Source organism: Propithecus coquereli, unplaced genomic scaffold (assembly GCF_000956105.1).
Source record: "Propithecus coquereli isolate 6110/MARCELLA unplaced genomic scaffold, Pcoq_1.0 Scaffold262, whole genome shotgun sequence".
Taxonomy (NCBI): Eukaryota; Metazoa; Chordata; class Mammalia; order Primates; family Indriidae; genus Propithecus; species Propithecus coquereli.
Window position 1 is genome coordinate 2,709,234 of NW_012148197.1, and position 12,699 is coordinate 2,721,932.

Consider the following 12,699-nt stretch of genomic DNA (forward strand, 5'->3'; position numbering starts at 1 on the left):
TAAGGCTGAATAGTATTTCATTGTGTATATGTACCACATTTTCTTTATTTATTCACCTGCTGATGGACATTTAGGTTGATTCCTTATCTTGGCTATTGTGAATAGTGCTCAATAAACATGGGAATACCGATAGCTTTTTAATATACTGAATATATACTCTCAATATATATACTCAGTAGCAGGATTACTGAATCATATGGTAGTTCTATTTCCAATTTTTTGAGGGACCTCTGTATTGTTTTCCATAAAGGTTGTATTAATTTACAGTGCCATCAACAGTGTGCTAGGATTCCTATTCTCTGTATCTTCATCAAAAATTGTTATTGTCTTTTTGACAATAGCCACACTAATACGTGTGATATCTCACTTGTATTTAATTTCTATTTCCCTGAAGATTACTGATATTGACCATTTTTTCATATACCTATTGGCTATTTGTATGTCTTTTTTTGAGAATGTCTATGTAGCCTCTTTGCCCATTTTTAATCAAGTTATTTTTCTTGCTACTGAGTTCCTTATATATCTTGGAGATTAACCCCTTATCAGATGCATGGTTTGCAAATATTTTCTCCCACCCTGAAGGCTGTCTCTTCACTCTGTTGATTGTTTGCTTCTTGCGCAGAAGCTTTTTAGTTTGATACAATCCCATTTGTCTATTTTCACTTTTGTTGCCTGTGTTTTTGGGGTCATGTCCAAAAAAATCATTGCCCAAACCAATGTCATGAAACTTTTCCCCTGTGTTTTCCTCCAATAGTTTTACAGTTTCAGGTCTTATGTTTAAGTCTTGAGTCGATTTTTATATAGGGTATGAGATAAGGGTCTAATTTCATTCTCCTGCATGTGGATATTTGGTTTTCTTAGTACCATTTACTGAAGAGACTGTCTTTTCCCTATTGTGTGTACTTGGCATATCTAACAAAAATCAACAGACTATAAATGCGTAGATTTATTTCTGGACTCTCCATTTTGTTCCATTGGTCTATGTGTCTGTTTTTATGCCAGTACCATGCAGTTTTGATTACTACAGCTTTGTAGTATATTTTGAAGTGATGCTGTCAGTTTTGTTCTGCCTACTCAAGATTGTTTTGGCTATTCTGGGTCTTGTGTGGTTCCATATGAATTTTAGGATTATATTTTCCATTTCTGTGAAAAATGGAATTGGGATTTTGATAGGGATTGCACTGAATCTTTAGATTGTTCTGGGTAGTTTAAACATTTTAACAATAGTAATTCTTCCAATTCATAGACACAGGCTACCTTTTCATTTATTTTTGTCTTCTTCAATTTCTTTCATCAGTGTTTTACAGTTTTCAGTGTAAAGATCGTTCACTTCCTTGGTTAAATTTTTCCTAGGCATCTTATTTATTTATTTATTTTCTGGTTGCTGTTGTAAATGGGGTTGCTTTCTGGATTTCTTTTTCAGAGAGTTTGCTATTGGCATATAGAAATGCCACTGATTTTGTATACTGTAACTCATTTATTAGTTCTAAAAGTTTTTATAGTGGATTATTTCAAGTTTTCTATATACAATATCATGTCATCTGCAAAGAGGGACAATTTAACATCTTCCTTTCCAATTTGAATGCCTTTTATTTCTTTCTCTTTCCTAATTGCTCCAGTTATGACTTCCAGTACCATGATGAATAGAAGTGTTAAGAGTGGGCATCCTGGTATTGTTCCTGATGTCAGAGGAAAAGCTTTCAACTTTTTACCCTTGAGCATGATGGCAGGTATGGGCTTGTCATATATGACCATTACTGTATTGAGGTACATTCCATCTATCCTAATTTGCTGGAAGTTATTTTTATTTTTACTATGAAAGGATACTGAATTTTGTCAAATGCTTTTTCTGCATCTATTGAAATGATCATATGGTTTTTGTCCTTCCTTCTGTTAATGTGGCATATTACACTTATAGATTTGTGTATTTTAAACTATCCTTGCATCCCTGGGATAAATCCCACTTGATCACGGCGAACGATCCTTTTTACGTGCTGTTGAATTCATTTTGCTAGTATTTTGTTGAGGATTTTTGTTATGTTCATCAGGGATATTGGCCTGTCATTTTCTTTTCTTGCAGGATCCTTTTTTGGCTTTGGTATCAGAGTAATGCCAGCCTTGTAAAATGGGTTTGGAAGTATTCTCTCCACTTTCATTTTTTGGAAGAGGTTCAGAAGGATTGGTATTAATTCTTTAAATGTTTAGCAAAAGTGAAGGGTATCTCTCTTTTGCAACAGCTGTGCTGTGCGATCTTTGGTTGAAGGAGGAGTGATGCAAGTAATGTAAAACTGTCCTTCCTACCCTCTTCAATGTGTCTTGTCTTATTTCTGTGCTATACCATGGTGTTGTAATGTCTCACACCTGGTTTCCTTAGCTCTTTATGAAGTTATTTTCATGCATGGATAGTTGTTCATATTGATGTTTCTGTGGGGGGAATGAGTGCTAGAAAGTCCTATTCTGATATCTTGCTGACATCACGACCTAACCCAATCTTAACATTCTGATTATTGTTTAGATGATCTGGGTTATATCACACTAAAAATGTATTTACACGTAAAAATTTAAAATGGTCTGTATAACTCACCCAACTATTTGATAAATATCTTCAGATTTTCCTTGGCGTAATTTCAGTATCCAAGCACCTGGGTTTGCTTTTAATTGAAAATATCCCTTTTAAGATGAGAAAAAAATAATCATTGAGTTAGTTATATGACTAAAAACATATCCAATTGTTCATGAAAGACTATACATGAATCGTCCAAGAAAGTGCTTACTAACTGGGAAATGAATAAATTCTATAAACTGATTCCAAAGAAAGAGATTTTATTATACAATAACCTGTAAAAGTACATTATGAAAGTATAATTCTCATTTTTGTTTTATTTAATTATCTTATTCAAGGATTCAATTTTCTTTTCTGCAAACTGTTCAGCAATAGCAGAATAAAGACTATTCCATCTTATGGTTAGGAAAACTTAGAGAATTTCACCAAAATGTCTAATTAAATATCAATTAAATAATACTTACGAGATTGGCCATCACTATTGTATCAACCACAACAGGTTTACTTTTTGTGCCTAGTGTAAACTGCAAGCCCTGAGGAGGCTGTTCTGTCATTGTATCAAAGCAATATCCTTCAAGTAGTAGATATTCCAGTTCATATTCTGCCATGATAGTTCCCTCAGTCTGTGGAAGAAACATGTTATTGTTTTTGGTATTAGTAATCCTCATAATACAAATTTTTTAATAAGTAAATGTGATTATTTTAATATTAGTCAGTAACTTTGTCTTTCTTTCCTTCTTTTTCTTTTTAAGAGACTAGGTCTTGCTTTGTCACCCAGGTGCTGGAGTACAGTGGTGCGATCATAGCTCACCAGAGCCTCGAACTCCTAGGCTGAAAGGATTCTCCTGCCTCAGCCTCCCAAGTAGCTGGGACTACAAGCATACAACACCACACCTGGCTAATTTTAAAATTTTTCTTGTAGAGACGGGGTATAGCTATGTTGCCCAGGTTGTTCTTAAGCTCCTGCCTTCAAGTGATTCTCTCACCTCGCGTCAGCCTCCCATAGTGCTGGGATTACAGGCGTGAACCAACGTGACCAACCTTTACTGCTTTTAAAAACAAGAAATAAGTAACTTCTTTGAAGATGGTACTTGATTCAACAACTTTAGTTGGATTCTGAATAAGTTGTTGAATTATCAGTATTCTAGTAATGAACTTCATATACTTAATTAACTTGTATCCAGAGTCCTTATAGCAACTTACCTGAATGGAAAGATTTTCATGGGATAGTCTCAGAATATGAGAATGTCAAAAGTTAGAAAAAGATCATAGAGATCTAGTTCAACACCCTCACTTTACAGACAACGATATTGTACTCCAAAGCTACTGTGAAGTAAAGCTTATTTTTTATTATAAATATTAGGGAAGAGTCTAAATACATTTAACTAGTTTGTGACTAAAAATATCTTCTTCATTGTATATTAATGTGAAAATTTTTCTTGTTCTTTTATTTTTGTATAACAGACTTTAATTCTGTTGATATATTCAAACTAATAAATCGAAAACAGCCAATTACTTTTTCAAGAGTTCTTTCTAGTGAACATTTTAAGTTTTCTCGTAATTTCATAAAGGTGAAATTATTTAAGTTACATTAGTTCTTATTTTCAAGGCTTATTTTTAGCAAGAACATGAAAGCTAGTGAACTTTTTTGATGTTTATATTTCCATCTTTCCTATTTCTATTCATCTGTTCTAAATATTAACTGCTGATACAAGACATAAATTTAATACCTTTCAAATATAACTGAGAGCATATTAATTTTTCTAAAAAGTATTTATTGTATTATTCTTCTGTGGCTGAATACTATCTTCTTTTAATGAATAAGTTTAATTATAAAGATTAATATTTGAGTTTGTTAACAATTATCTTTAAATCTGTTTTTCTAGTATTTTTGTTGCTATTTAATATAATTTTGTGTTATTCCAAGGACACATTCTCCAAAGTGAGCAAAGCTTTGACACATATCTCAAACTGTGATTTAAACTGACAGGATATCTGGTAGTGGAGTGGGGAATTGATAAAGTACAGCTTTTTCTTGTGTCTTGTCTTAAGGCAGTGGAAGGCGGACCTTAATGACTTTCGTGTAATCTGAAGTTTGAGAAACTATCTAGGACTGAGAATGGGCAAGAATCCAAGGAAAAGTAAAAGTAATTAGTTTAAATGATTCAGTGGTTTGAAGACCGCAAGGTACCGCACTCTCCCTCATCTGTGGTTTCTCTTTCTGAGGTTTCAGTTACCCATGGTCAACCGCGGCACAAAAATATTAAATGGACAATTCCAGAAACAAAAAATCCGTAAGTTTTAAACATGTGCTGTTCTGAGTAGTGTGATGAAATCTCGGGCTTTTCTCCTCTGCCCCACCTGGGATGTAAATCCTGCCTTTGTCCAGCTTATCCACATCGTGTAGGCTCCTTGCTCATTAGTCACCTAGCAGCCACCTAGGTTCTCAGATTCACTATTACGGCATTATAGTGCTTGTTTTCAAGTAAACTTTATTTCACTTAATAATGGTCCCAAAGTGCAAAAGTGGTCATGCTGGCATATGATTAATGATTATTCTCTTTTATTATTAGTTATTATTATTAATCTCTCACTGTGCCTAATTTATAAATTAAACAGTATCATAGGTGCATATACGTAGGAAAAAACAGTGTATGTAGGGTTTGGTACTATCTAAGGTTTCAGGCATCCACTGGGGGGCCTGGAACAAGTATTTCCTGTGGATAAAGAGAGACTCCTGTAGTGTAAATCTTCTGATACATAAATTTATAAATTTGTTAAGGTTTGGTTTAAACTGCTAAGTTTTGCAGAGGGGACAAAATACTCCACCACCTATGCTATCTTTCCCCAAATTCTGTACTTATTTGAGGGTTTGAGATATTAATATAAATTTCACATATTCTGCACTGACAGAATAAACTGAGCCTAAGATGAATTGTGTGTTCATCCAATTGTCTTCATTCATACCATAGTATTATTTAGGATCTACATCATGTCTCTGGTAATCAAACGGAAATTCTTTAACGATTATACTGGTAATGAATGTCTCATCAATAAAACTGATGTCAAAATTATTTATATTTCAGAAGGGGCTAATATATTTTTCTGTATGCCTTTTAACATAGTCATGTGCTATTTCCTGTTAGCAATCTTTTATTTGTTCCACTTCCTCTTTACTGAGGAAACCACCACTGTTGTCTCAGGTGTTTTGATAGCTTTCAGATATACACTGTGATAAAATATGATTAGAGAGTCTTTAGATGCAGTGTTTTTTTTTTTTTTGAGACAGTGTCTCCCTCTGTTGCCCCAGCTAGAGTGCAGTGGCATCATCATAGCTCACTGCAATCTCAAACTCCTGGGCTCAAGAAATGCTCCTGCCTCAGCCTCCCAAGTAGCTGGAACTACAGGCATGCTCCACCATGCTCGGCTAATTTTTCTATTTTTTTGTAGAGACACGGTCTGGTTCTTGCTCAGGTTGGTCTCAAATTCCTGACTTCAAGTGATCCTCCTGCCTCGGCCTCTCAAAATGCTAGGATTACAGGTGTGAGCCACCGATGGTTCAGATGTTGCTCAGCTTATTATTAGAACTGTATCTAATAATCCCTTTAATTAAAAGGATTTGTTCTACAAAATTTGATTTAGTCAGAAGGCCACACATGTAGCCCCAAGGCCACAGGTTCCCCACCCTTGGTAGCTAATAAGAATTTATCCTGTTCCTCTCTCTTTATATGACTTTACACAGTAACTTACATCCTTTAAGTGAATATTATCCAGGTCACAGTTGCTTTGTACTGTTTCAACCAACCAGCCTTCTGGAGTAATCATGTTGAGGGTTAGAAGGGGTGATTCAGGGATATCCAGGAATTTTGCTACTGGTCCAAGAGAAGGATTGCCATTAGCCCCTGACATCAGTTCTGGTTCCAGAACGAAACGGTAAAAGCTGTTGACAAAGCGTAAAAATAAATACTATGACCAAAATAAAGATTTTTTTCTTTTAAAATATTTTAAAATTGAAAATGGCTTAACAACATAACCAGGAAGTCTTAAATCAAAAACACACTATACTACAGAAGAGTTAATGTTTACAAATCATAGGCAATTATTTTGTTGACACTACTGTTATGACTATGTATTATCATAGACCCTTGTTAATTATTTCTTAATGAACATGATTAGAATCTCTTTAAGATATGCTTGACTTATGCAAGTTCTAGTAGTTTATGATCCATAGTCACTCATTGATCCTTCTTCAAATTTGACCATGGTCTATTTTTCAGCTATTTTATTAACTCTTACCACACTAATAATATGAAGAGAAATGACAGTCAGAAAACAAGTGATTTCAAGCTGAAATTCTAGTACCAATTTTAAGAGTTCAGTTAGAAACAAATAGGATGAAGTTGAAAGTAGCTGCTTCCTAGAGCTTTTAGACTTATCTGCAGTTTTACTGTATCTTGATCTTATCTCTCAATATCATGTGTAATAAGAATTAGTTGTTATTGAGAACAGTGATGTTCACTATTTTGAATCAAGGTGTCAGCTGTGTTGTAACTCTCTCAAGGCTCAATGGGGAGGAAGAGGGGCAGGATCTACTTCTAGGCTTATCTATTTCCTCGAGGGCTGTCTGAATGAGGGCTGTAGTTCCTTGCTAGTGGTTACATGGAGACTGCTTGCTTGCCACAAGACATCTCCAGCATGTTTCACCAGAGAAGCACACAAGAAGAGTCACAGAGAGAGAATGTCAGCAAGACAAAAGTCACAGTCTTTTATAACCTAATTGCAGAAGTGAAATTCTATTGCTTTTGCCATATTTTATTCATGAGAAGCATGTCACTAGTTTCACTCGAGGAGAATTTATAGACTGTGAATCCCAGGCAGTGGTGATCATTGGGAGCCAAGCTATGCAGGTAGGCAGAATAAGCTAAAAAAAAAAAAAAAAAAGAAGAAGGAGGGGAGAGGTAAGAAGAGACACAGGAGAGAACACAGTCATGAAGTAAATGTATAAAACAAGTACTCAGTACAGTGAAATGCAGCAGAAATGTCAAGGAAGAAATATCTCATGGATGTTGCAAATAGCAACTTCTTTATGATTTCATAAAAACAATCTCAGTGGCAAAGAGGAAGTTAAAGCCCAACTGTAGTGCAACATACAGTGAATGAGAGATGAAGAGAGTATGACCACTCTTTGAAGAAGATTAGACAAGAAGGAGTGAAGAAGAGAAAGCAAAGTCAGGACTCTAAAGGAGAGCAAGTTAAGGGAACAATTTTTTTCAACTGAATAACTTTAAGTACTGAAAGAAAAAGGCTAGCAGAGAGATTAAAGATATGGAACAGAGAGAATATGTGACAAAGTGAGGATCCAGAATAAATGGGAAAGCATGGGATCAAAACAGGGAGGGAATATTCACCTAAGAAAGAGATAGTTCATTCTTCCCCTGCAACACAGGAGGCTGGGGAGGTATAGGAGATAAGAGCAAAAAGTTGAGGGAATTCCTGCCCATAACCTCTCTCCCCTCTGAGAAGAATGAGATAATATTTACTAAAAGGGAAGGATTAGCAATAAAGTTGTATGCTGGTTTGCTTGATACATACTACTGAGAAAATAAGAATCTACTGAACTACTAGTTTAGAAAATACCTTAATTGCATACTTTCTCTAGCATATTATTATTTCATCTAGAAAACTCAAATCTTTCTCTTCTAGCAGATGATGCTTACTTATACATTCAGTACCCCTACTCTTTAATATATAAAGCTTTACAGAGACACCATGGAGAGAACCCCCATTTCTGTAATTAACATACTTTCCATTAGTAGCTAAAAAAAAGGTAAAGCTTTTTTTCAGATTTAGAAAGGCATGTAATAAAATTTGAAATACAAATGATAAATGAGAACCACGAAAACTGAATGAGATATGATGACTAGAGTCTCAGGGGGGCAATGAATAAACCTTAAACTTTCATTTAAATTTTCTACATTTTCCATTTTATTGCTTTACAAATATTAAAAATATTTATGTTTAAAATGTCTGCTCAAGGTAATAATCTACAGTATGCCAATTATAACAAATGCAATTTGAAAAATAAACAAGGGATTAACTGAATGCTACTTTTCTGTCTCATGTGTATGCATATATTTTTTGTTTAGATTTATGTAATTAAATTACACAGGGAAAAGTACATTAACAAGCCTTAAAAAGCTATACTAGTACAATGGTGCATACTCTTTTCTCTGCCCAATAACACATGAAGGATGTTGAATATTCCTATCAGTAACCTATCAGTAAGAGTGGCTCACAATGATAATTCTGATCCAGAAAGAAGAGGAAAGTTATATTTTTGCCCCCTCTTGAGAAACAATGTTATTTTAACAGAACAGTATTAATGAGGAATATTTGTATATAATGATAAACATTTTCTATATCATTGACAGATTTTTCTAAACTAATTGCATCCTATATTAATACCCAAAATAGTAAAGGTGATGACATAATAAAGATTACTTTGATAAATCAGCACTTAGTAAGTGTTGAAAATATAGCTAAACCAAAAATGGTTTAATTCAACCTTATTTCCAATTGATACTATTTCTAAATACGTATTCCTAGATCCTATTCCCAAACATACCTATGAATAAATATAAATCCACATTAATTCTGCAATTAGACTGGATCAATTTACTGAATTAGGTTATTTTAATTTTATATCAAGATTATGCCAATTAAGGTTAATAAACTGAAATTCTGATCTATTTTAGGGAAGCATCTAGTGAAGGAAAAAAATAGGTCTGGTAACAACTGCCTTTTTCCTTCTTCTTAGCACTTGTGAATCTTTCAAATGAAATTATGCTCACTCAGACTTACCTGTTTAAAGGGGCTTCTGAAAGCTTACCCCTGCAGTTCATGAACAACTTTATCTTCATGTTGATAATCTTGCCAAGTACCTATTAGAAAATAATTCCCATATTTGCTTTAAATAATAACATTTACTGTACATTTACTATGCAGCAGGCAGTGCATTAACACTTTATATGCACTATCTCATTTGATCCTCACAACATCCCTCCAAGGTAGTACTTTTACAGTTGAGGAACTTAATACAGAGAGACTAAGTAGTTTGCGTAAAGTCAAACGGTAAATCATGGCAGAGGTAAGATTTAAACCCAAACAGTTGATTTCAATGTCCCAAGGTTATGCTGCCTGCCTTTTGGCTAAAGTAACTTTCTTTCGTAGCATCTAAATTTCCTTAGTATTGAAGAACAAGTAAAATAATTACTAGAACCATGATCTGCAAATACAAAGTGGGGACCTCACAACAACACTGGCAAGGGTACCCTGATTCTTTTGGAATTTCAACCTACGTTCTAAGAGATGTAAAAAGTTCTTAGCTACAGATAAAATATTTTCTTTGCTTTTCATTTCCCTGGAACATAAGAAATAAAGGAAGGATTATTAATTTTGATAGTCCCCATCTCTACACAGGCATAAAGTCAGTGAAGATTTGAAAACTATTAGACAATAAAGGATACAGGTAAAGGGAGAAGCAATAAAACAGAGACATGTAACAGAAAGCATACAGTCGTGATGAGGAATCAGAACACACAGACTGTGGATTTAAGAGATTCAAGTTTTAATTCCCATTCTATCACTTGTCACATTTGCTACTATAGAGGTCACTGAACCACTGTTCTCTCAAGTGTTAGAAGAAACACTACCCATTTCTTCTAATAAATTATCTTTTTATAAAGCAATAAAGCTGCTCAGAAATAAAGTATGCTATTATTACCAATGATATAAATCACAATGCAATTCTACATTTTATATCTCTGTATAATTTCATATTTCCTATTCCTAAATTCTACCTTTACATAAAAACTTTAAAATGTAATATGCTTTTTTTCTGATTAACGACTTTCCATAGGAATAGGGAATTTGTATACTAAAGAGTATCTTACTAGCTCCACTCCTTACTACAATTACTGGTTACTGTTTTCTAAATAACAATCTAAATAGCGTATCTCAAGAAATACAAATCTGACGGTATAACAAACGCTTAAAGAAAGAAGGGATAAATCAGCTATGGGATTAAGTTTGTCCTAATCATTTCATACACTGAAAAGGCAGAATGACAGTCTTTCCAAAATTATTTGTCTCCATTAACAAATACATTTATAATAGATACTTATAATTCCCTTTTTCCAATATGATTTGGCAGTGAAAACTAAATTCTGAGAAAAACTGCATTTTGAAATTTCAGTAAAGTATATACCAGTATCACACAGCTTAATCACTTACATTATTCACTAGACTTAATATCCAATTACTTTTGCCTGTTTCCAAAAGTGAAGTTAAATGCCAAGGGACAAATAGTTTTCAAAATTTTGAACATCACTAGAAAAACAGTCTTCTAATGCAACTAGCTTACTCAATTTTAACTAATGAAAGTTACATTATAACTTCAATCTTTGAAATTCTCAGTAAAATGGTAAGCCACGTAATCTCCTTTTGGAGACTGATAGTTGTCTCCTAACATTCATTTTCCCCCACTTTCTTAGTAAAAGAATTTTCAGGTTTATGCAGGGCTTGTGTCTATAGTTTCTAGCCTCCCTTCCCTTGTCACTAAGTGTAGCCAGCTGACTGGCTACATTCTGGTCAGTGAGAAGTGATATGGGACAGAATCTGTCCAACTCTGGGGTTGCACTCTTGTTCTCTCTTTGCTGCTGGCAGAAATACAGGGATGATGTTAGGAGCTTGACTAGCGATCTCAGACCACTAGATAGTAGGTGCTTCATGATGGCTTAACGACTAAACAGACGGTGCCTGAGTTCTCCACACTGTGTATAGCTGCCTTAGCAACTCAAGGTAGCTTACACTTGGACTGTTAGATGAGAGAAAGAAACTTCAGTTTTGAAGGTACTGTTAATTTGGTCTTTCTTACAGTGGCCAAACCTACTGAATACAATCTCTATGCTCCCCCTTCCCTCAGCTTTACCTGTTTGGCTAACATTACTTATTGTACTTTAAGCTTCATTTAATTAAACTTAAGCTTTGCTTCTCCAAACGCTATCCCTCCCAACACAGGAAACATACCTGTATTAGTCTGCTCAGGCTTCCATAACAAAATACCACAGACTGAGTGGCTTAAACAACAGAAATTTCTTTTCTCACAGTTCTGGAGGCTAGGAATTCTAAGATCAAGGTGCTGGCCATCTCAGTTTCTGTTAAGAGCTCTCTTTCTGGTTTGCAGGTGGCCACCATGTTACTGTGTGCTCATATGACCTCTTCTTTGTGCGATCTCTCTCTTCATCTTCTGAGGCCACCAATCCTATCACTCCTTAAGACTTCATTTAACCTTAATTATTTCTTACAGGCCCTGTCTTCAGATATAGTCACACTGGGGGTTAGGGCTTAAAATTCATTGAAACATATTTCATATATTGAAATATGAATTTTGTGTGGGATATAATTCAGTCCACAGCAATATCTGACCTTGACACTGCCACAAGACCCTGTGCATAGCTCTATTATTTCATTTCCACCTTGAAACATGCCAATCTACTAACATGTTGAAGTAAAATAATAAAAAGCACAAATATTTGACTATACTTGAAAAGATTATAAATTTCAAAATAGAAGTATTTAGTCTAATTTATATTATCTTACAACCAGTAACTGTGTCATCTTCTGTGCTGCTCTTGTCAATGGATCAACAATAGCAATGACATCAAAGAACATATCATTTTCTTGAGGGTTTATCTTTATAATGCTACGAAAACAGAAAATAAATAAGATGAAAGATAATGGGTTAAGTTTATACAAATATCTAATAAATCATGATCTTAGCTATATATATATTCTCATAAATTGCTTTTTCACTAGATCAAAAGAAATCCTGGTTATTTCACACAATAAATTCTAACACTCAAATTTATCAAACTTTATTTTGACCTCAGTCTTCCTCTCCTCACCTCCTTTCCCCCATCCTCTCCACTGTGTCTTTCATTGATCTAAGTTCTAAATTAGAAGATGGACTAATCTTTAAAGAAACTGGAAAATGATTAAAAGTACAGAAAAGGCCAGTGGGAGATAATCAATTCTGCATTTAATATACTTAAAAATTAATAGTATGTATTTGATTA

The 12,699-nt window shown here is 34.3% G+C and overlaps 1 protein-coding gene across 1 annotated transcript in view; it reads right to left on the reverse strand.

Annotated features, from left to right (window-relative positions):
- Positions 1-12,699, reverse strand: part of UGGT2 (UDP-glucose glycoprotein glucosyltransferase 2) — a 194,381-nt gene that overhangs the window by 43,437 nt on the left and 138,245 nt on the right. Inside the window, exons 25-29 of the mRNA XM_012647354.1 lie at positions 12,224-12,326; positions 9,425-9,504; positions 6,314-6,503; positions 3,028-3,186; positions 2,585-2,670 (exon numbers count right to left, since the gene is read on the reverse strand). Of these exons, the coding sequence (XP_012502808.1) occupies positions 2,585-2,670; positions 3,028-3,186; positions 6,314-6,503; positions 9,425-9,504; positions 12,224-12,326 (618 nt within the window). The remainder of the gene's footprint in view (positions 1-2,584; positions 2,671-3,027; positions 3,187-6,313; positions 6,504-9,424; positions 9,505-12,223; positions 12,327-12,699) is intronic.